This window comes from Diabrotica virgifera, chromosome 3 (assembly GCF_917563875.1).
Source record: "Diabrotica virgifera virgifera chromosome 3, PGI_DIABVI_V3a".
Lineage (NCBI taxonomy): Eukaryota > Metazoa > Arthropoda > Insecta > Coleoptera > Chrysomelidae > Diabrotica > Diabrotica virgifera.
The window spans coordinates 54,677,299-54,700,973 of record NC_065445.1 but is presented as its reverse complement, the minus strand read 5'-3'; the positions used below and the strand labels follow the sequence as shown (position 1 = coordinate 54,700,973).

At 32.7% G+C, this 23,675-nt stretch overlaps 1 protein-coding gene across 1 annotated transcript; it reads left to right on the top strand.

Moving 5' to 3' along the window:
* Nucleotides 1–452: 452 nt before the first annotated feature.
* On the top strand, nt 453–23,424 carry LOC114326573 (probable N-acetyltransferase san). Its single transcript, XM_028274972.2, has 3 exons — nt 453–602; nt 667–990; nt 23,140–23,424. Exons 1-3 carry the CDS (start codon nt 595–597, stop codon nt 23,303–23,305), a joined length of 498 nt encoding a protein of 165 aa, XP_028130773.1. The 5' UTR covers nt 453–594; the 3' UTR covers nt 23,306–23,424.
* The last annotated feature ends 251 nt before the right edge of the window (nt 23,425–23,675 follow it).

Genomic DNA, 23,675 nt, shown 5'->3' with positions numbered 1-23,675 from the left:
ACTCTTAGTACATAGCACGTTAGATATAACATATTATATTTAAAATTCCCGCTTTTCATCAGCTGTTATATCTGATGCGTCGGATGCGTCTACGCACAAGAGAGACCACCCCAACCACTGCGTTAATTGCTTGCGACTGCTGCTTGCGTCAAACGCATGCGACAATCGCATAAGAGAGACTGCGCCTTAACCGGGACCTCTTTAGGGTCTCTTGCGTTGTAATAAATGCAATTATAAAATCCACGAGGAAAATAAAATTCGTGTAGCTGTAAATGCAATTATAATTAGTATTAGACAGAAAGTACCGGGCCTAAACACATCAAAATAACATCAAAATAGCGTGTACCAAAATATAAAGTCACTGCGCACGCTACATAATGATGTCACTGGCTTGATGAAGTTTAATTCGCGTGTACCTAACTTTTTTATTTGCGTACACGTTAGCGTGTACCTAGACACAGCGTTCTCATTTTCAAATTTTTTTTAAAAGATTGGCACTGCTTATGTCAGTTGTCATTTCACCGTTTTCTTCCCTTCATTTGTCAACCCTTTGCAAATTTCTAAAAATTTTTGGTTATTTATTTAAATTTAAATATGACCAGGTAAAATAATAATGTGAATTAATAATATTATCAACACTTCTAAATTAAATTCATATTCTTTCAGGGAAAGCATAGAACTGGGCAATGTAACTCCACATAATATAAAACAACTTAAGCGCCTAAATAGTGTGGTTTTTCCTGTATCCTATAACGACAAATTTTACAAAGACGTTCTTGAAGCGGGTGAATTAGCAAAACTCGCTTATTACAATGATATTGTTGTTGGGGCAGTGTGTTGTCGCATCGATACATCGGAAAAATCTAGAAGACTTTATATAATGACTCTAGGATGCTTATATCCTTATAGGAGATTAGGGATTGGAACTCTTATGGTTCAACATGTCTTGAATTATGTAGAACAAGATGGTAATTTCGATAGTATATTTTTGTAAGTATAGTTTTTCCATTTTCATTAAATAACTCCTTTAAAATTTGTGCTGAAGCAATTTCAAACTATTTATATTTAACACGTTGAACGCCGCGCGAATCATATATGATTCACGCTTATTTTACTTGCTTCGCAATGACTGCTATACTGTATGGACCACGGCTAAGTCGGCTCAGAGAGCCGTAATACTATATACTATGTACATTATGGCGTTCAACATGTTAACTATGTAGTCTGAATGTATAAATCTCACAGCAGTGATTGTGAGGCACTAAAATGGTGTGCAACTCAAACATGCACGGATGTGGCAATAATTTCAGACTCAAAATCAGCATTACAAGCTATTAGCGGTCACCCAATAAACCAATTCCGAAATGCCTTAATTTTAAACATTAAAAAATTAATTATGGATCATAAACAAAATAATGTAACTGTTTCATTTATTTGGACGAAAGGACATTGCGGAGTCGAAGGTAATGAAGTTGCAGATATAGCCGCAAAAAGTACTCACAGTTGCCACCATATTGACAAAGTATTTAATTTAGAAGATTTGAATAATGCTCTCAAACCTAATATCAGAAGGAAATGGGAAACTGATTACAAAAGAATTGCAAATAAATCTACAAACCATTATTTCAGTATTCACCCTACACTTCAAAAAATATTCCTCATTTCACCTTTAATTATAATAGAGCACAAATTTTAGTATTGACTCGTTTAAAATTGAACCATGGTCGCTTTCCATGTCACTTATATAAAATTGGAATACTTAACTCTCCTGTCTGTAGTTGTGACAATGTATCCATTGGTGATCTAAATCATATATTTCTAGAATGTTCTTTAAACTCTCAATCTTCTTTAATTCTGTATCAAGAACTAATTCATCACGAGTGTCCATTGCCGCTAAATATTACAGCTCCCCTTTCTTATTCAGATAAATCGGTACTAGATTCCATCATTAATTTGATCAGAAATTCAAAAATAGCGGTATAGTTTAGAAATAGACAACATGAAAACATTTAATGTAATTAAGAATTTACATGTTTTGTGGCAAATAGATTTTGTCTAATCCAGGATCTCTCTCACACACCACACACACACACACATCTTACTACTTAACTGATTTCTAACAGTTAAATTTAAAATTACAGTAGACTCCCTCTATAATGAGAACTGAAATGGCAGACTACACCTCGTTATAAGCCGATCTTATTATATCAGACAACAATAATATTGTGCATACATGTGAATATGTAGTTTTCTAAACCATTAACTTTCTATAGTGTAGCCATTTGAGCAATAGGGCTTTTCATTCACATTCATTTGTTTCGAGCTTCTGTCAAATGTCGTGTAATCCGTGTATATTAATATTATACACAGATTATACAACATATGACAGAAGCTCGAAACAAATGACAATCGATGAAAAGCCCTATATAAGATGCTAAATATTGTTTAAGGGGGAGGGGTATAGTTAACGTTTTTTTGGATAATTTTAAAACGTTTTCCCTTGAAAGTGGTAGGGTTAAATTAAATGGGTAAAAGGATATCTTAAAGAACAACACTTGAAGATTATTCAGTTAAATTTTTATTGGAAAATATTAAAAAATGAAGCAGTGGCGTCATTTTTAAGTAGATGATCTAAAAAGAAGATGATTTGCGGTGTACACTATATCTTCGGACAGAATCATTTGAAACATATAAACCAAAAATATTATTTTAGTTTAAGAGTTTTTTGAGGTAGTGACGTTTTATGATTATATTGATTATTAAATTTATGGTAGGTATAACTTTAAAGTGAAAAAATCGAAAAATACAAAAAAAAGTGTGTCCGGTAAATAGAAAAATGGTAATATAAACAAAAAAAATATTAAAATAGGCAAAAACTCGACGTCACTACCTAGTAAAATATCTAAAAAAGAAGTGTGCAAAATTTCAGAAAGATCGGTGCATTACTTTTTGAGTTATGATGTACACCGCCTCAAAAAAACATGTTTTTCAGAAAACGCGTTTAAAAAAATGTAGTTTTGTCAATATAATACTAAGAAAATGTTTGTATATATCCATATTGCTGTCAATTTTGCTCGGATTAACTTGAAATTTTAATGGTATACTCTTGAAAATATTTACAATCAAATAAGCCAGTAAAAAAAAATTGAAAAAAAAAATTGAAAAAAATAATCAAAAATACTATACTCCCCCCCCCTTAAATGGTGCTTTTAAATAAGAGTCAGTGGATAAACAGGAAGAAGTTGATAGGTGGTGGAGTTTATTACATCACTGACCTCGATAAGCACACAGATTTTAGGTATTTCTATATACAGGCAGCTGGAGTATGTATTTATTGCCATCACTGTGCCAAAAACAGGTAAAGAAACATGTTCTTCAATCTTATTTTCCCTCGTTATAACCAAACATGCCTTGTTATAGAGATGTTGTAGTTTAATAGGAATTTCATGGGACGCCTAATCTCCTTGTTATAAGTGAAACCTCATAAAAAAAGTGATTTCAAATTTCAATTTCCTGTTGATTTGATTTATTTAACACGTTCGCTACCAATGGGCCACTTCAAATTACTGGTATGTGCGATCCTGGCTCACTAATGAGACACTGGTATATGCGAAAAATTGATGTGGCTCATATGTATATGAGTCATGAGAATTGAAATTAAAATCATAATTGGCAAACATCATTCCTCAAAAAACTTTGATGTGAACAAAAAAATCTTTAAAATAAAAATGTATACCATTTTTATTCAGTTGCAATGCGAAGCCAAAACTGTCTTAATTTTTACTTAGGTTAGAGAGCGCAACCAGCACTCTCATCGATGATTTCACCTCTTGTTAGAGGCTCTTCAGAGAATGCATAGGCTGCTATCTCTACTCCAGGTAAAAATTTTCGACATTTATTAGTCCCCAATTGCAACTGACATGAAGGTAGTAGGTGCGTAGCGGCATCTGCTAAATGAAAGTCCAAGTTTTTCAACCTAATAAAAATATTTGTAAAATAAAATACTTTTAAAAGATTTATTCCCAAGACTTATTCCCAAATTTTGGTGCACTATCTCAATCACGAACGTCGCAAAAAACCCCTTACATTTTTTTATATTCACCCCTTTGTCGGCCACACAGCGTTCTACTCCTGGAGATTTTACTTAGTTACATCATGACCTACTTATTTCCAAATTTTGGTGCACTATCTCGATCATGAGCGTCACAAAAAAAATAATAAAAAACAGGATTTTGACCCCTTATAACTACCTTCCTCCCCCACTCTGGTTTCCGGCTCTGGGGATTTTACTTATTTATGTCATGGTCTACTTATACCCAAATTTTAGTGCACTATCTCAATCACAAACGTCCTAAAAGACCGCTTATATTTTTTATATTCACCCCTACCCCCAGCCCTTTGTCGGCCGCGCAGCGTTGTGCCCCTAGGGATTTTACTTAGGTACGTCATGACCTACTTATTCCCAAATTTTGGTGCACTATCTGGATCATGAGCGTCATAAAAAAAATAATAAAAACCGCGACTTTGACCCCTTATAACTACCCTCGGCCCCCACTCCTCTGGTTTCCGGCCGTTGGTGAAAGTCATGTACACAACTAATTCAACATATCCCCGTATAGTTTTTCCATATTACTTATCACGCACAAAATGCGCTCCCAGCTCTTACGACTATTACTCCTATAGAGTAACTAGGTCCATTTTCCGTTGGAACTTTACCAAGCTGTATATGGGGTTGTGAATTGCAACTTTTTAGAATTCCCTCTTGTCTTCACTGCAGCATCCATCTGGCTGGAATCTTGCAATTTTTAGAAGCCATGGAGGTTGTCACCAGGAAAATGGTCCAATAAGTTTTTCAATTAAAAATCTTTTAAAAGTATTTTATTTTACAAATATTTTTATTAGGTTGAAGAACTTAGACTTTAAAAAAATCTTTACTTGCATCATATAAAATAGCCAGTTACAAGAAGCTTTACACCATTGGTGAACACCGTATTATACCAGCTCTTTTGTTTAATATTGTCCCATCATTTTCTTCATCTTGACTCTCATTTCCGTATGAATCAGTTTGGAAGGTTCTTTGCTTTTCAAGTGCTTGTGAAAATTTTCTTGCTTAGCGCACATTACACCAGGCATTATTACACTCTATCTTTTCTGCAGAAATCACTTCTTGGTTAAAAAGTGCTTCATCGAGCAGTTGAAAAGTTGATCATTTCAATGATTTCTGTGCAGATATTTTATTAAAAACGCTGACTGGGATCTAAAAATTTGTAGATTCACTTGTATTCATTACTACAGTAGACTCCTTCTATAAAGAGAACTGAAATGGCGCACTAATTACCTCATTATAAGCCGATCTTGTTATATCAGACAACAATAATGTTTTCCATAGATATGAATATGTAGTTTTCTAAAACATTAACTTCCTTTAGTGAAGCCATTCCAAGCAATACGGATAATCCACAACCTGGATAATCCATGCACATAATATATTCCGAGTTCTACTGTTTATTAGTTTTAACATGTTACTTAATTTCTGTAATGTTAGAATGAATATCATTTTGCTTTTCTTTTTGTGAATTAATTTTTTTTATTAGTAATTATCTTTTTTAATTTGATGTGATTGCGCCCCCCACAAGTTGAGAAACACTGCCCTAGTGTAATAAGCAACCATTTTTAATTACCTGTCATTAAAATATTTTACAGCCATAAACATAAAAAAATCTTTTTTTATATAACTTGCAACTTGGTTGTGAATTGCAACTTTTTAGAGTTCCCTCTTGTCTTCACTGCAGCATCCATCTGGCTTGCAATTTTTAGAAGCCATGGAGGTTGTCACCAGGAAAATGGCCCAATAAGTTTTTCAATTAAAAATCTTTTAAAGGTATTTTATTTTACAAATATTTTTATTAGGTTGAAAAACTTAGACTTTAAAAAAATCTTTACTTGCATCATATAAAATAGCCAGTTACAAGAAGCTTTACACCATTGGTGAACACCTTATTATACCAGCTCTTTTGTTTAATATTGTCTCATCATTTTCTTCATCTTGACTCTCATTTCCTTATGAATCAGTTTGGAAGGTTCTTTGCTTTTCAAGTGCTTGTGAAAATTTTCTTGCTTAGCGCACATTACACCAGGCATTATTACACTCTATATTTTCTGCAGAAATCACTTCTTGGTTAAAAAGTGCTTCATCGAGCAGTTGAAAAGTTGATCATTTCAATGATTTCTGTGCAGATATTTTATAAAAAACGCAGACTGGGATCTAAAAATTTGTAGATTCACTTGTATTAATTACTACAGTAGACTCCTTCTATAAAGAGAACTGAAATGGCGCACTAATTACCTCATTATAAGCCGATCTTGTTATATCAGACAACAATAATGTTTTCCATAGATATGAATATGTAGTTTTCTAAATCATTAACTTCCTTTAGTGAAGCCATTCCAAGCAATACGGATAATCCACAACCTGGATAATCCATGCACATAATATATTCCGAGTTCTACTGTTTATTAGTTTTAACATGTTACTTAATTTCTATAATGTTAGAATGAATATCATTTTGCTTTTCTTTTTGTGAATTATTTTTTTTTTTTGATTAGTAATTATCTTTTTTAATTTGATGTGATTGCGCCCCCCACAAGTTGAGAAACACTGCCCTAGTGTAATAAGCAACCATTTTTAATTACCTGTCATTAAAATATTTTACAGCCATAAACATAAAAAGATCTTTTTTTATATAACTTGTGCTATATAATTTAATACAGATTTTTAATTATAATACATTTTCCAGGAATATACATTAAAAGTCCATTTTTATAAAGTATCAAATATAAACTATACATCAAATATAATTTGAATATTCAAATTATTACGTACAAAAACTGCATAATTAAATTTAACAAATATATTAGCATAAAACTCACAATTATAATTTTGTTTGCGTTTTTTTTTTAATAATTTAAATGGTGCAAACAGAAGCGTAGGGCAGATAACAGATTTTCAGTAGGGAATATTTTCAAGATATTTTAATATTTTATAACTGATAATGGACATGGACAAATCGATAGTTGTATCTGTTTTGTCTTTGAATATTTATCAATAAAACTACGAATAACCCAGAAACAGAAAACAGTCCAATTTTCTTCAACAGTGGATTTTTCCAATTGTACCCCACCATGGGGTATATTTGTTCAGCTCTGGGGCTCATGACGTTCCTTTGTTTTCTAGAGGTTCAGCAAGTTTTGCCACAACGCCGCTTTATATGTAGTTTTAATATTATTTTGAAGGTGATAATAAAAGCCACTGTTCAGTTTGTATCATAAAAATTTAATCTTATCATCTTAGATCTTATTCTTCTTAACTTGCCCTAGCAAGTCCCCTTGATGTTGGCTATTAACATGACGAAACTGTCTGTGTCTCGAGCTATTCTAAATAGTGGCTCTGCTTTCTTTATTCCTGTCCACTCCCTGAGATTCTTCAACCAAGAGGCCTGTTTTCTACCAATTCATCTGTGACCTTCGATTTACCCATCATAATAAGTTGAAGAATATTATATCAGTCTCCCCTTATTATCTGTCCAAAATAGGCCATCTTTCTACATTTGATGTTATCAAGCAGCTCATGAGCAGCATTCGCTCCCTTTAAGACTGTCACATTTGTCAGCATAGCCGTTCATGGTTTTTTTAGTGTATGTCTGTGCAGCCGCATTTCAAAGGCCTCCAAACAATTAATGGTGGATATTTTTAATATCCATGCTTCGACACCATATGAAAGGACTGGCCAAATGTAACATTTAATCATGCGCTTTCAAAGTTGAAGTTGCAAGTTACCATTACAGAAAAATGACCTCATTTTTAAAAATGTTGTGCGGGCTATCTCGTTTCTACATTTTATCTCTTTATCTGGATCTAGTTGTTCAGTAATATGGCAAGCAAGATATTTAAAACTGTTGATGTGCCAAAGGCTAAACACCATGTATTGTGTTTTTGTACAGTTTATGTTTGGGTAAGAGAATCGGTACGTATTTTCGGCTGCTATGCTATTCAAATGGGGATTCATTTTTTTCGAATCCTGAGAAAACTAATAAGTATTTTTGAAAAATTTAAACGCAGAATGAAAGATTATGTTATTAGCGAGGGCCGAAAGTCCCTGAGAACTTCTATAATGTTTATTTTAATAAGTTACAGGGGTGAAAAACTAAGAAAAAATTTAGTGTGATTTTTAATTTCAAATATCTCATTCAAAATAAACTTTTTATTTATTCTAAGGGACTGTCGGCCCTCGGTAATAATTTAGTCTTTCATTCTGCGTTTAAATTTTTCAAAAATATTTATTGGTTTTTTCAGGATTCGAAAAAAATGAACACAATGCCGTGGTAATATTTTCCAAATCTATCTCTGTCTTACAACGCACTCAGCCGAATATAATATTGTCAGCATATATTGTCAGTCAGACACTGACAATCAGTGACAATCACGAAAATTTTAAATATTTGACATTGCATCGGGAATATTTTAAGTTGATTAAATATTATTGATATATGTATAGTGTATTTGATAAATAATTGATTTAATACGTGAACTTAATAAAAAGTTATTTATTGTGCATTATTTGTGGAAGATCCAAACAGAGAATACATCAGGATAATAATATATTCTATGATCCAAGTATTTTGTTGTTAAAGATGTTCAAAATTGTAAGCGTTCCATAACAATATATTATTAAAAAATCACTTTAACACTTTTCCTCTTTTCTCGATTGAGTATTAGTTTTTGTTGTACAAATAAATTATTACAATCACTGAATACATAGTTAGTGAAAAAATTATCACATTTTTTAACTGAATTAATAATTTGCAATTATAAAAATAACAGTTATCCAAAAACATTCAAAAGCCATCTCTTTAAATTAATGATGACATTTTCAAGTAGAATGACATTCTAGTAATGTTTACATATCCATACCAGTGTGAATTTTACTACACGTAATTTGCCGTGTAAAGACAGATAAAGTAGGGATACACGTAAAATATTTGCGAATTATGTACCCATAGCCTTAAACTCTCTCCCACTGTGTCAATGGCATTCAAAAGGCATTGTAATCCATTCATGTTATCACTTAAAATAACTGTATCGTCTGCATATCTGATTGTATTTATCAGAATTCCATTAACTTTCAAGCCCCATTCCAAATTATGCAGTGCTTATTTAAATATTCTATCTGAATATAAATTGAACAACAGTGGGGACAGTATAGAGTATAGATCTTATAATATGGGTACCTATATAATTTATTTTGCATCTGTCCATAGCATTATTTGTTTCTTCATTTGCATTTTCAATCTTTTCTTGATTTTGTGGCACTATTAATACCTTTTGAAGTCCTCTTATTAGCTTAAACCAGGCTGACTCCCGGCCAGAGAAGTTTTCAAGCACCAGTCTGTCCCTACTGGGCCCAGGATGTGGTAAGATAATGTATAATTAGTGGTAAACAGGAAATGATAGGATAATGTCCAATTATTGGCAAACAAACGATGATAAATTTAAACTCTAGTTATAAACAGGATGTGATAAGACCGGAAATGATAAGATAATTTCTAACCCGTGATATAACTGACACATTAAACTATGAGATGAAATCAAGAATCTATAAGACCAATAATGACGTATGCATTAGAAACAAAACCCGACACAGTCAAAACATAGAGAGTGCTGGAAATAGCTGAAATGAGAATACTCAGAAGAATTATAGGAAATAAGTACACTGAGAGACAGATGAGTAGTGACGAAATTAGAACAAAATGTAATTTACAGGGTATAAACGAGTGGACACTAAATTGGAAAAAATAATGGAATAATCACACCAATAGAATGGACAAAAGAAATGTTAAAATAGCAAGGGACAAATCACCAAGTGGTAGAAGTATCAGCAGACTGTGCAAGAGATAGAGTGATAATCTTCCATAGAGGCAACCAGCTGCCAATGAACAAGCAAAACTGCTTTTACAGGGTATTTCATTGGGAAACGGAAATACTTGAATGGTGAATAGAGATCACTGGGGCGGTTCTAGATATACTACATTTATTGCCTCACCGATTTTTATAACCGAATTACATGGTATTTTATCGATTTTACCCATTTCTTTTCTGGACCCATAACTTTAGAACCACCTATATATTTTTTTGATATTCGGTACACATAATATGTCTCATTTAGAACCCAAACCATCCAACTACTAATCACAATAATCACAATGTAAAAATAATTAATACTTATTTACTACATTAGAACAACCCATTTACTAATCACAAAAAAATTCAGGTCCGGATTAACAAAAAATCATAAAGTAATTCTGACCTTGAAACAACACCCTGTATACTGAAATTGTCAAAATCCGTTTACACATTTGAAAAGAGCACAAAAAACTGGGCTTGCTTTAATTTTTTGCGCAGAAAATTTAATGACTTTAATTTTGAAATTAAATTAAATACAGGGTGTCCAGAAACTCTACCGACAAACGAAGACAGGAGACTCCTCATATAATTTTAAGACATTTAAACCCAATTCATCTAGTCCGAAAATGCTTCCTAAGGGAGCTAGAGCTCTTTGAAGATGGCGTCTTGTAATTAGTTTTTCTTAGATACCTCCAGAACCCTTGTATTTAGAAAAACAAAAATTGGTACACGTATTTATCTTCCAGAGATGCATCGATTTCATTCATCGTGAATTTCTAGTACCGGTCATAGGCGTCCGTTATGGGTAGGGCAACGGTTATTTCATCGCATAACTTTTTTATTTTTAACTTTTAAGCATTTTTGATATTGGATTATACTGTGAGATATTCTAGTACTAAAAGGTGCTTTTGGTTTAAGTCCGTAGGACACACCGTTTTCTAGAAAAATCGATTTGAAAATTTTTCGTCTTTTAAATTTGAAAAAAAAACTGCAAAAAAGTTTAAAAAAAATAGTGTATTTTACTAACTTATACCAAGAGTAACTTTTAGTACTAGAATAGCTCATAATTTAATAATCTAAAGTCACAAATTCTTAAAAATTAAAGGCAAAAAAGTTATGCGATAAAATAACTCTTGACCTACCCAAAAACGGACGCATATGACCGGTACTACAAATTCGTAATTAATGAAATCGATTCATCTCTGGAATATAAATAAACGTACCAATTTTCGTTTTTCTGTTTTTTTTTAAATTTTTTTGGAAATTCAAGAAACGAAAAATTTTGAAATTGATTTTTCTAGAAAACCGTGTGTTCTACCGACTTAAAGGAAGAGTACCTTTTAGTACTAGGATACCGCATAATTTAATAATCCAGTGTCAAAAATGCTTAAAAGTTAAAGACATAAAAGTTATCCGATAAAATAACCGTTGCTCTACCCAAAACGGACGCCTATGACCGGTACTAAAAGTTCACAATAAATGTAATCGATTTATCTCTGAAAGATAAATATGCGTACCAATTCTCATGTTTCTAAATGAAAGCGTTCTGGAGTTATTTAAGAAAAACTAATTACAAGACGCCATATTTAAAGAGCTCTAGCTCCCTTCGGAAGCATTTTCGGACTAGAAGAATTAGGTTAAAATGTCTTAAATTTATCTGAGGAATCTCCTGTCTTCGTTTGTCGGTAGAGTTTCTGGACACCCTGTATATTGAAATTTTTTAGAACTCGAAGTATTATTAACTTTTCATAATAAATTAATAAAGTTAACGACTAAATACTCATTTTAAAAATAATCAATACTTATTTACTACACTGGAACGACCCACATACTAATCACAACAAAAATCCTGGTCCGGCTTAACATAAAAATATAAATTGTGACATTGAAACAACACCCTGTATATTAAAAATTTTCAAAATCCATTTGAAAAGTGCACAAAAAACTAAGTTTAATGGTTCGCTTCCATTTTTTTGCGCAGACGATTTAATGACTTTAATTTTGAAATTACAGTGCAACCTCGATCATCATCATCATCAGGGCTTTTCATTCCAGGTGGAATGTTTGCCGATCTTACTTAGAGCTCTCAGATTCGCTTATTGCGGTGAATCACTCCGCATTCCACTTGTATGTTGTCAAAGTTTGTTGTATGACTTGGCTTTCGTTACTATTTTCTTCCACTCATTTCGATATGTGCATAGTTCCCTCCCGTTTCTCACTTCCAGAATTTTGATATCTCTCATGACCTGGTCCTCCCATCTCTCTCTGGGTCTTCCTCTTGGTCTTTCAGTTGTCGGTTTCCATCTGGTGATCTTCTTAATCAGTCGGTCGTTTTTCCTTCTTTCTATGTGTCCCAGCCATCTCAGCCTCTGTGATTTAATAAATCTAACTATATCTTCTCCCTTCATTATGTCTCTTAGTTCATGGTTCATTCTTCTTCTCATTTCTCCGCTGTCCATTCTTATCGGGCCCATGATGCGTCTGAGGATTTTCCTTTCGAATATTCTCAATTTTTCTTCATCTTTTTCCGTGAGGCACATTGTCTCAGCTGCGTACGTAACTACTGGTCTGATTGCAACTCTGTATATTTTCAGTTTTGTATTTCTGGATAAGTTCTTGTCCTTCATAAGCCTATGATATCTCCAGTATGTTTTGTTGCCTGTTAGTATTCGTTCCGTTACTTCTTCACTTCTCTTGTTTTGGCCATTCACTATTACTCTCAAATATTTAAATTGTTGGACTCTTTCAAAAGTGTAGTTTTCTATTTTGATTTCTCTCATCCTGTTATCTTCTCTTCTAGAGCAGAGTAGATATTTTGTTTTTCCTTCGTTAATTTCTAGACCTCTTTTCCGTGCTTCTTTTGCCAGGATTGTTACTGCTTCTTTTAATCTTTCCTTGTCTCTTCCCATAAGAACTAAATCATCTGCATATGCAACTATTTGTGTTTAGGAGTGGGCTATAGTTCCTTTAATTTTGCTGGCCTTGACTGTTCCTTCTAGTGCTATGTTGAATAATGTGGTTGACAGGGAGTCGCCTTGTCGCACTCCTGTTTCTATTGCAATTGATTTTGTGCTACCTTCTTCTGTTGTTACTTTGGCTCGAGCTCCATCCATGGTCATTTTTGTTAATCTGATTAATTTTGCTGGTATATCTTGATTTTTCATTTCAATAAATAATTTATTTCTTCCAATACAGTTAAAGGCTTGTCTGAAGTCTACGAAGAGGATGTGGAGTTCTATGTTGTGTTCGTGGCATTTTTCGATTGTTTGTGTAACTATGTGGATCGCATCTGTAGTGGATCTGCCTTCTCTGAATCCTTGCTGGTAGTCCCCAATTTTTTTCTCTGTGAATTGATTGAGTTTTTGTTTGATGAGGGCTGTTAGAATTTTATATGTTGTACTCAGTAGAGATATTGCTCTATAATTGTTACAGTTTGTTACTTCTCCTTTCTTAAATATTGGTATAATTCTGCCTTCTTTCCAATCCTCGGGCATTTCTTCTGCTTCCCATATTCTAACTATTAGGTTATAGATGCTTGTTAATAACTTTTTCCCTCCGTTTTTAATGAGCTCATTGGGAATTTCATCTGGGCCTGGTGTTCTTTTCTGTTTCATTTTTTGAATGATGGCTAAATATTCATCATGTGTTGGCATCCCTATTTCATTATCTCTAATGTCTTCCATTGCGCCTACCTCCTCTTCCGGGAAATCATGGGAAATACACTTCACAGAACTACATAGATGCAAAGAAAGCATCCTCGATAAGTCGGATTAATCGAGACCGCGGCCGATCCGGGTTAGCCGGATATTATGGTAAAAATTAATAAAATACGGTATACTTAGCGGCGATAGATAGTTGGCGTATTCCATGACGTTTTTTCCATCTATCCAGCCAACTTTGACTCACAGTGAAATTTGGTTCACAATCAGGCAACATTTTATATTCAGCTTGAGTGCTGTTTCTTGAATAATCGGTCCAGGCACTGGTAAACCACGTTCCCGTTCCTCACAAAACCACACATACAAAGCATCGTCGAGAGTCTCATTTTTTAGCTTTCTTAGCTTTGCACCGATTGTCCAAACTGGCTTTTGTTATCATTTTGAAACAAAATTTTTCGATTTTAGTTCTATTTTTCTTCCAATCCGATACTGTAGATGTACCGACACCATATGATGCTGCAATTGTTTTTAAAGATTCGCCTTTATCAATCCTACCTACTTCTAGTCTCTTTCCCATTGTCACTACAACATTTTTACGTTTTGTTGCCATTACTTAGACAAAAAAACACGCAAACATCTGAAGTACAAGTACAGAACGGAAGCGAACAATACGACTGTACTACACACAATACGGTCACAATCGGAACGATGTTATGTTATTTAAGAACAGTGAAGACCAAGACCATTGTTTAAAAAAGAATTTTTTAAATAGTCTTTTAGTCTTTTTTAAACAATGGTAAGACAGTTTGAAATAAATAAAGGAATACAGGTGCCTGTTGTTTCCGATAATCCGAGAAAATGAACGTCGCCCTGCTGCCGTGTGCCATTAGTTATTTTTACTATCGTACAGTTCAAATTACACAAATACACATTGTCACTAAAATATTATATTACATACATTTTTATTGTTGAAATGTTTGTCTGATGAAAATCGGTCCGGGTTAGCCGGACTTCCGGGTTATCGTGGGCCGACTTATCGGGGTTCCACTGTATCTCGAAAGTTTTAAGAACTCTGAGAACTCATAACAAAAATTTCGAAATAAATTTATTGCGCAAAAAATTAAAGCTAACCTATAAACTCACTTTTTTGTGATCTTTTCAAATGTGCAAACGGATTTTGAAAATTTCAATATACAGGGTGTTGTTTCAAGGTCAAAATTACTTTATATGTTTTTTACTTTATATGTATTGATTATTTTTAAAATGAGTATTTGGTCATTAACTTTAATAATTTATTATTAACACGTTAAGCCCCGGCATGAATTTTTTTTTGTGAGATTTGTGGACCGGCAATTAATTTTAAGGAGAACGGAGCAAAATGCAAAATTTTGACATGTGTTCTAAATGTATTCATCTTTTTCGAATCCTGAGAAAACTAATTAGTATTTTTGAAAAATTTAAACGCAGAATGAATAACTACTTTACTACCGAGGGCCGAAAGTCCATTAGAATAAATAAAAAACGTCTTTTGAATGAAATATTTGCAATTAAAAATGACACTAAATTTCCTCTTTTATTTTCACCCCTGTAACTTATTAAAATAAACATTATAGAAGTTTTCAGGGACTTTCGGCCCTCGGTAATAATGTAATTTTTCATTCTGCCTTTAAATTTTTCAAAAATATTTATTACCTAGTTTTCTCAGGATTCGAAAAAAATGAATTCATTTAAAACACATTGAAAATTTTGACAATGCGTCAAAATTTTGCATTTTGCTCCGTTCCCCTTAACTGTGAGAGACACGGTCTGGTCTTGCGGTTCGCCAAGATCACAGCACCGTGAGACAGATGCTGTCTCACGCGGAGCTTAACGTGTTAACAGTTAATAATACCTGCTGTTTATCTCCAGTTTAAGTCCATTTTTGGCAAAAATGAGTTATCTACACATTTGGTTGTAAATTGTGAAGAAGTTTGTTTTGGTAAAAAAGAATTAAGTATATCTTAAAATATAAGGTTTTTATTAAGACTGGTTTAACGAACATAAGTTATATCAGACTATTTTTGTTTGAGCAAACGAACATATGTAACTTAAATCCTTTTTACCGAATGCTATTTTTGTAGTTTTGTCGGATATAAACGACTTATGAAACTTAAGTCATCGGTATCAATAGTTCACGCGTAGGTGCCGGTGTAAGTGTTTATGACATAAATCTTACTGATCCTGCTAAAACACTCACTTGTTGATTGATAAACGCTAAAAGTTTTCTTCTTCTTCTCTTTCTTTTTATAAGAGAACGTACTGGACTTACAATTTAACTGTACATAATTGTGCTTCAGGAGCAGCTTTCTGTTATATCTGGCATGAATCAATTGCTCACCGTGGTGCAAATGAGATTGCTTCTTGTCTTTTTAAGGAAATAATGAACCTGCCACCTGAAGTCACTAAAATAACCTTTTACTCAGATACATGTGCAGGGCAGAATAAAAATTTCCACGTAGCTGCCATGTTCATGTCAGTCATGCAAATGAAAAGCTCAATAAATGAGATCAACCATAAATTTATGATCTCTGATCGGGAATCAAATTTGCTCATCCTCATGATTGGGCTACTCTCATTAGATGCACAAACAAAAAACGTCCATTTAAGGGCATTGAATTAACTTCAGATTACTTCTACGATTTTGCTGCTTTATTAAGGACAACGTTTGTAAAGAAGCAAAAAAAATTGATGAAGAGTTGTTCAAATTGCAGAAATGTCGTTGGCTGCAATACAGAAAAAAATATGCTACAATATTTTATAAGAGTTCTCTGGAAGGGTCAGAAAATTTTAAGAAAATTAATTTTACTAGAAGAGGTCGACAAAGTGCAATAGACTCAAAAAAAAAGTATGATGGGTTAATACCTATAGCTCTTGAAAAACAGCAACATCTTCTAGATCTCTTACCGCTTGTACCAGAAGCATACAAAAATTTTTATCAAGAACTGCCAACTACAAGTATGAACGATACGGACCCAGATTTAGAGGAGTTTGTTTCTGATGACGAATAACTTCATCATAGTTATATTATAATATAAAATCTAAATATTACTGTTATTAAAATGTAAACTTGTGTATTTAATATGATTAAAATATCAGGTCAAAAAATCTTGTATTTTATTCTCTGATCCAAAGGACTTAAGTCAGATCAAACTGTATTATTTTCCAATATTTCATTATCAATATTTCATATTAATATAATGTTATTAAAATGTAAACTTGTGTATTTAATATAATTAATGTACGACAACTTTATTATTTGACAAATAATGACATTATTTCGAAGTCTATTAAGTACGATATAACGCCCAAGGGCGTTATACCGTGAAAAATAACGCCCTAGGGCCTATTAAATTTAAATAATGAGTTAAATACTGTCAAGTTGACAAATAAAACTATGGTTACCACAATTACGTTACGACTATTTCTGGTAAATGTACTTATTTGAAAACTAATTAATTCAAAATTCATTCAAATTTTTTGCATATAAAGAATAATTTAGTCGGACATTAAACGTTGAAGGTATTATAATAATAACGCTTTCGGTCAAAGTATATACCTCGGGCCGAAGGCCCTCCGTCTATACAAAATTGACCTCAAGCGTTATTATCCTTATAATACCCTTTGTACCTTAATAACAACTATAAAATATCTGGTCAAAAAACTGAAGTATTTTATTCTCTGATCCAAAGGACTTCAGATCAAACTATATTATTTTACAATATTTCATATTAAACTATATTATGTATTATAAATAAGCTGTTTTTGACCCATATGTGCTGACAAAATATTTAATTAGGATAAAAATAGATTTAGCATGTTTCATCAAATCTTTAAAAATTATTTCTGCAATATTCCATTTACTGACTTAAGTCCTTTTACCCTAACGCTAGAGAATTTCAAAATTAAAGTCATTAATGTTGTTCATTAATAAAGTCAAAGTCATTAAATTGTCTGACCACAAAATTAAAGGGAACCAACTTAGTTTTTTGTGATCTTTTCAAATATGCAAACGGATTTTGAAAATTTGAATATAAGTACAGACAGGTTGTTGTATCAAGGTTACAATGAATTTATAATTTTTTTAGTCCGGACCTAGATTTTTCTTGTGATTAATAGTTGAATGGTTTGGCCTCTAACCGAGACATACGTGTACCAAATATCAAAAAAATATACAAGTTATGGGTCCAGAAAGAAATGGGCAAAATCGATAAAACAACCTGTAACTCGGTTATAAAAATCGGTGAGGCAATAAATGAGAACCCTAGAAGTAAAGGGGCATAAGTGACAAAAAGTACATTTTGAGTAAACGCCGTTCAAAGTTGAGCCTTTACTGTAATTGCCATGGTTTTTTAATGCTAGTTTTTCTTCTCCGGTTTGGTAGCTGTAGGCATTATTATTCTTAGTTGTAACAAAAAATCATACTTTTATTAACTTTACTCATTTTGGAGCTATTTTTAGGTTACTAAGTAGCACTTGTACCCCTTTACTTCTAACTTTACTCATTTTGGAGCTATTTTTAGGTTGCTAAGTAGCACTTGTACCCCTTTACTTCTAAGAAATGCATCATAAAGGTAAAACAACTAAAAAGATCTTTAAGTTTTTGTAGAAATTTACTCTTTACCATAACACTAATACATAATTGACTCATCGACATCAGGGTCTTAATCTACTTCTGCTTCTTCTGACTTTGCTAGTTCTCCAGTTTGTTGATCATCATGTCGCAGATTTGTGAAAAACTCATGGTAAATTGGAGGTACGCAGTTGAGTAACTTGAAGATTTGAATATTTAGCTTGCTTAATGAGCGGCCTTCTGTCAGTCAGGACTGTCAAGAGATCTGGCAGAAGGGGAGAATTTTTGTCAGCTCGAGTGAGTTTCATAGATAGCTCACTGAACTCTTCTATGCTACCTCCAGTTGTTTTCTCGTAAAACAGGGTTAAAGGTTTGTCCTGCTGAAAATGTAACCATTGCATACTTTGTATTCCACTTACTCTCTTCTTGAAGTATGACGCAAGTACATATTAGAAAGTCTAAAAAATCTTCATTTTCCATCTGCACTGTAAAGAACTTTCTACTTATAGAAGTTACCAGCTCCATCCAATGTTGAAGTACATACAGGTCCTTTTTGGCTCCTTTTTTTTCTAACTCTATCACACCAAAATCTTGGTCATACTCATTATGAGAGTGGCCACAAAAGCGATGATCTACTGTTTGAATATTAGTGTTTCTAACAATGTAGACCCAAAATTTGACTGTCAGATGACTCTTATAGTGGCCTCCACAATTTTCGCTAAATGCGACTTTGTGTCGCATTGATCGAGTTATGTGTTTTACAGATGGGGGAAGGCTTATGAGACAATGTGATATTTCCTGATATCCACTTGGCGCCTGACCTTGGTGCCACATAAAGAAAACGTAAAACACTGCAGTTTACAATAAAGTATTACTTTAACAACAAAGTAATATTGCTTTAGAGGAGCTATACTACTACCGGCACTACCCATCCAAAATGATAACAAACTCAACTAACAGTCTGACACAGTGGAACAGGGGTACAAGCGCACTTGTATCTCTTCTCTTCCAAGCTCTACTCATAGTTGGTTTACTGTAAAGAGACCGACATCATTAGACCGAAAGCAGTAGACCGAACTCATTAGACCGAAAAGCACTTTACTGAAATCTCACTAGACCGAACAGCAGAAGACCGAAAAGCAGTTCCTTTTACTTGTCGCAGTAAAAGAGATAAGACTAATGTAATTACAACTAAATGTTATTTGGACGGTTATTAAAAACAGTTAAAATGGTGTTAACGTCACTCTACTCTTAATTTATTTTTACCTTCACTAATTTGTTTAACGGATGAGAATTTTTTTATATCAGACTGTACAGAGTAACAATTTACACAGTCTAAAATTATATAAAATAATACAAAAAAATACAATAAACAAAAAGACAGATATACAAAATCTTAGCATAATTAACTGCAATCTTTTTTAATTTATGTACCATTTCGGTCTAATGCTGTTCAGTCTAGTGAGGTTTCGGTAAAGTGCTTTTCAGCCTAATGAGTTCAGTCTACTGCTTTCGGTCTAATTGTCGTGTGTTGGCTGGGAGGTTAAGTAACTGGGCGCTAGAAAACAGCACCTGTTAGACTTATCGCTTAGATCTCTTTACCACCAAATATAATGAAATATTTCCAGTTCAGTGGTCAATATTTACAAAAATATCACTTATACCCCTTTACTTCTAGGGTTCTCAAATGTAGTACATATAGGTATCTAGAACCGTTTCATACTTCGAAGTCATTAGTTCATTCTCTTTACAGTTATGGAAGATTGAATCGTTTTTTAAGTAGAAATTGCAGTTGTAGTGGTAGTGCTATTGACGATTCGGATTAAGATTGCAGCGCCAATGTGGTGTCAAATTGAACTGAGCTAAGAGCCATTATAATTGTTTACATTTTGTATTTTGCATGAGTTTTATGTGTTTTTGAGTAGTTCTGTTCATTTATCTATGATTTTGGAAGAAACAAAAAATTCAAGATACATCCTACAAATATATGGAAAATATACAATAAAAAAAATACAAATATTATGGGCAAATACAGATGGGAATGACAGTTGTGATTTTATTTGTAGTTTTTGCATCTTTTGACCATAGTCTATTAATAATGGAAATTGATTTTGAATTTTGCTTCAATATGTTGTCAAAAATAAAACAAAATTATTTTTCGTAGGTACACTAGCTTAGTAAAGAATAAAAGACAGTATTTTTATTTATTTATTTACCTAATAATTCTACAGTGTAATGTTGACAGTAAAATACATACCTACTTACATATTAAAGACTTCGATCGATAGCCCTTTGGAAACATTTCAATAAAGTCTAATTCTCTCTCTTACATATTATTTTTAAAGTTTATAAAGAATAATTGTAAAGTTATGAATAGCCTTCAACCATTTTTAACCCTAAATTTGTCAAAACAAAGTTAGGTTAGTAAAAAAATATTTTGCAATTTATTTGGTCTGTATGTAACAATGAACTGTCAATACGGATGGAATGGCCATGTCCCATTCAAATAGTGAAGCAAGATTGACACCAACATACAAGAGAGAGGTCCTAGAGAGAGACAGACAAGGTGGTGGAGAATTTGACAGGCCGTGTAATTTGAGTTGCCTATATAAATGGACCCGATTGAATCAGTATTTACAGTTCGTTGAATATTTTAACTTATATTTTAACTTGGCTAAGGCCTAATGCTGATTGGCAGTACATATTTCAAAATTTAACCACTTTTTTGTAGTTAGGGGATAAATAGAGTACACAGTGCCATACTTGGTGTTTAAATACTTTTCAGAATTGTTATTTGTATTTATCAAAACAAATACCTACTTTCCTAAAGTATTTGGGAGTTAAATAGTTTTAAAACTGTTTAAATGCTAAATTAGTGTTTTATATAAAGTGAAGAAGTCCTTGATTATGTTATTGTTACTTTTTTTTTCAATAATTTTACGGAGGTATATACATACAATTTATTCTATTGTAACTAAACTCCCACAATGCATAAACACTTTTAGGAAACGGTTCCAACAGGTCTATTAAGGGTAATAGCATTGTAATAGTAATAAATTTGCTGAATTAATATCAGTTTCACCACTTCAGAATAAAGAACACTTTATAATAAAGAATTAAATTCGAAAAAAGCGTTGTTGCAATGTGTGTGGCCTAACATAACTGTGGCATATGTTAATTTAAAAACTGAATGACATTTTTTACAAAATTTTGGAATATGTTTGTAGAACAATTTTAACAGCTGTTTTTAATATAGATTTCAATCCTCTACAAATAGTCTCTCATGTCTTTTGATGTAAAATATTTATTACTACAACCTTCAACTACCGTCTACCACTATGAATTTGTTTGTTTACGAAAGGTGGCGATTATCTTCCCTCTTTCCCTGGCTATTGCTCTCATTCTGACCGCATTAAATCCCTTTATTTGTATTTAAATACGTCAGAACTCTCTTTTCATTAAAAGAAGTACTGGTTTTAGTCTTTGCTTTTGGCATATTCTATTTTGTAGGTTTTAGAACTGCGCCATGATATATATGTCATTTTATTGTGTATCACTTAATGACAATGACAAAAAGACAGATTAAAACCAGTACTTCTTTAAATGAAGAAGAGAGTTCTGACGTATTTAAATACAAAAAAGTATTTAAATTTGGAAATACTGCCCCATCAGCCCAGTTAAAAAAATATGAGGTCCATTTCCCCGATTTAAGTTGATATAGGCAACTCAAATTACACGGCCTGTCAAAGTTTCCACCACCTTGTCTGTCTCTCTCTAGGACCTCTCTCTTGTATCGTGGCTGCATTTAGTTGTCTTTGTGCCTATTCCATCCGTTGGTATGTAAACAACAATGCTCAAAAATATGAATTTTGTAAAAAAAAAACAAAACGTAACTTTTATATTGACATGTATGAGTGCACTCTGCTAGTTTATGGAACAAAAACGCCTGTGTATTGACTATTGATAGATATATTGCCAAATTTCGGAACGAAATGAAACACAGTTAGTACTTACTGTACTTACAAATGTTATTTCTTACTAAGATTTGAATAAAACAATAGAAAACTCCTCATGTCTCTAGCGAAAATCCACAAAACAGTTTCTGCTACTAACAAAGCATAATACAACTGTACATTTGCCACACATGAGTTACGGTACAACGGCCGATATGGTCCAGTATATTCTATCACTCAAATTCAATAACGGCCGGTTTCACAAAGTAAAGTTAACTTGTGGTTAAGAGATAACCAGAAGTTACGTCAAAATATGCATTTTAGTTTCAGGTCAACGGCGAAGTATGGTTAACTCACAGAATTTTTAACCAGAGGTTGGAGTTGGTTACCCTTATGGGTATACCCAGAAGGGTAACAATTATGAAACTGAAACGCATATTTTGGGGTAATTTTGAGGTTATCTCTTAACCACAAGTTAACTTTACATTGTGAAACCGGCCGTAAGAGGTTACCGCCCGTCAGCATTGAACATTCTGGACTCTTGCAATACTAATATTGCGACGTACTGGAACATCATATTCAGCATTTGTAATTATTATAAAAAAAAAAGCATGTCGAACCATCAGTCTGATTCGTTTTGTTTGGTTTTGGGAAGAGATAACTTAATTCTGGGTTCCTTTTAACTAAAGAATTAAACGGGAACACAACAATAGGAATTCATTTTTAAAGCTAAAATAAAGTACTAAAAAAACTCGAAAAACACAGTATACCTTCAACGTGAAAGTAAATAAATAATGGCTCTTAGCTCGGTTACTGCAATAGCCACTAGAGGGCGTATTGCTTAGGACGAAATGCCAATTTGAAAATATACTTTTAATAACTCATTGTTAGGATAGTAATTAAGTAGTATGTATATATTGCTGTTTATTTGTAGTTAAAGATAACTATTTTGTTTCAGGCATGTCCAAGTAAATAATGAAGGGGCCATCGATTTTTATAAGAAATTTGGTTTTGAAATTGTAGAAACAAAAGAACACTATTATAAGAGAATAGAGCCGGCAGATGCACACGTTCTTCAGAAAACTCTTCGAAACAAGGGCCAAATGAATGGCATTATTGAATGAAATTTAAGGCTCAATGCTGTAATTTATTTGTTATAGTATTTTTACCATTTTTGTTAAGCTAATTTTACCACGTTTTTTTGTACATACTTAATAAACTCAATTTGAGGTTTTCATTTTCATTATTTATTTTTTATAACTATATTTGATAAAAATAAATATTACCAGTTCTGTGGAAAGTTAACAATGTTTATATAAATAACGTTTTCATCATCATTATCATATTAACACGAAAGTCTTCTTATAGGGTCTGCAAGGGTCAAAAGTCTGCATATAGATTTTCACTTCGGAAAAAATGAAACAAGATAGAACTTTTTGTAAATTCGAAATCATATTTTTGACGAAATCATATTTTTGACATACCTCGTATAAA

What these genes read in the sequence shown, in the direction of transcription:
- LOC114326573 (XM_028274972.2), top strand. An exon ending in AATTTCGATAGTATATTTTT is followed by an intron (nt 991 to 23,139) that starts GTAAGTATAGTT and finishes ATTTTGTTTCAG; the next exon opens with GCATGTCCAAGTAAATAATG.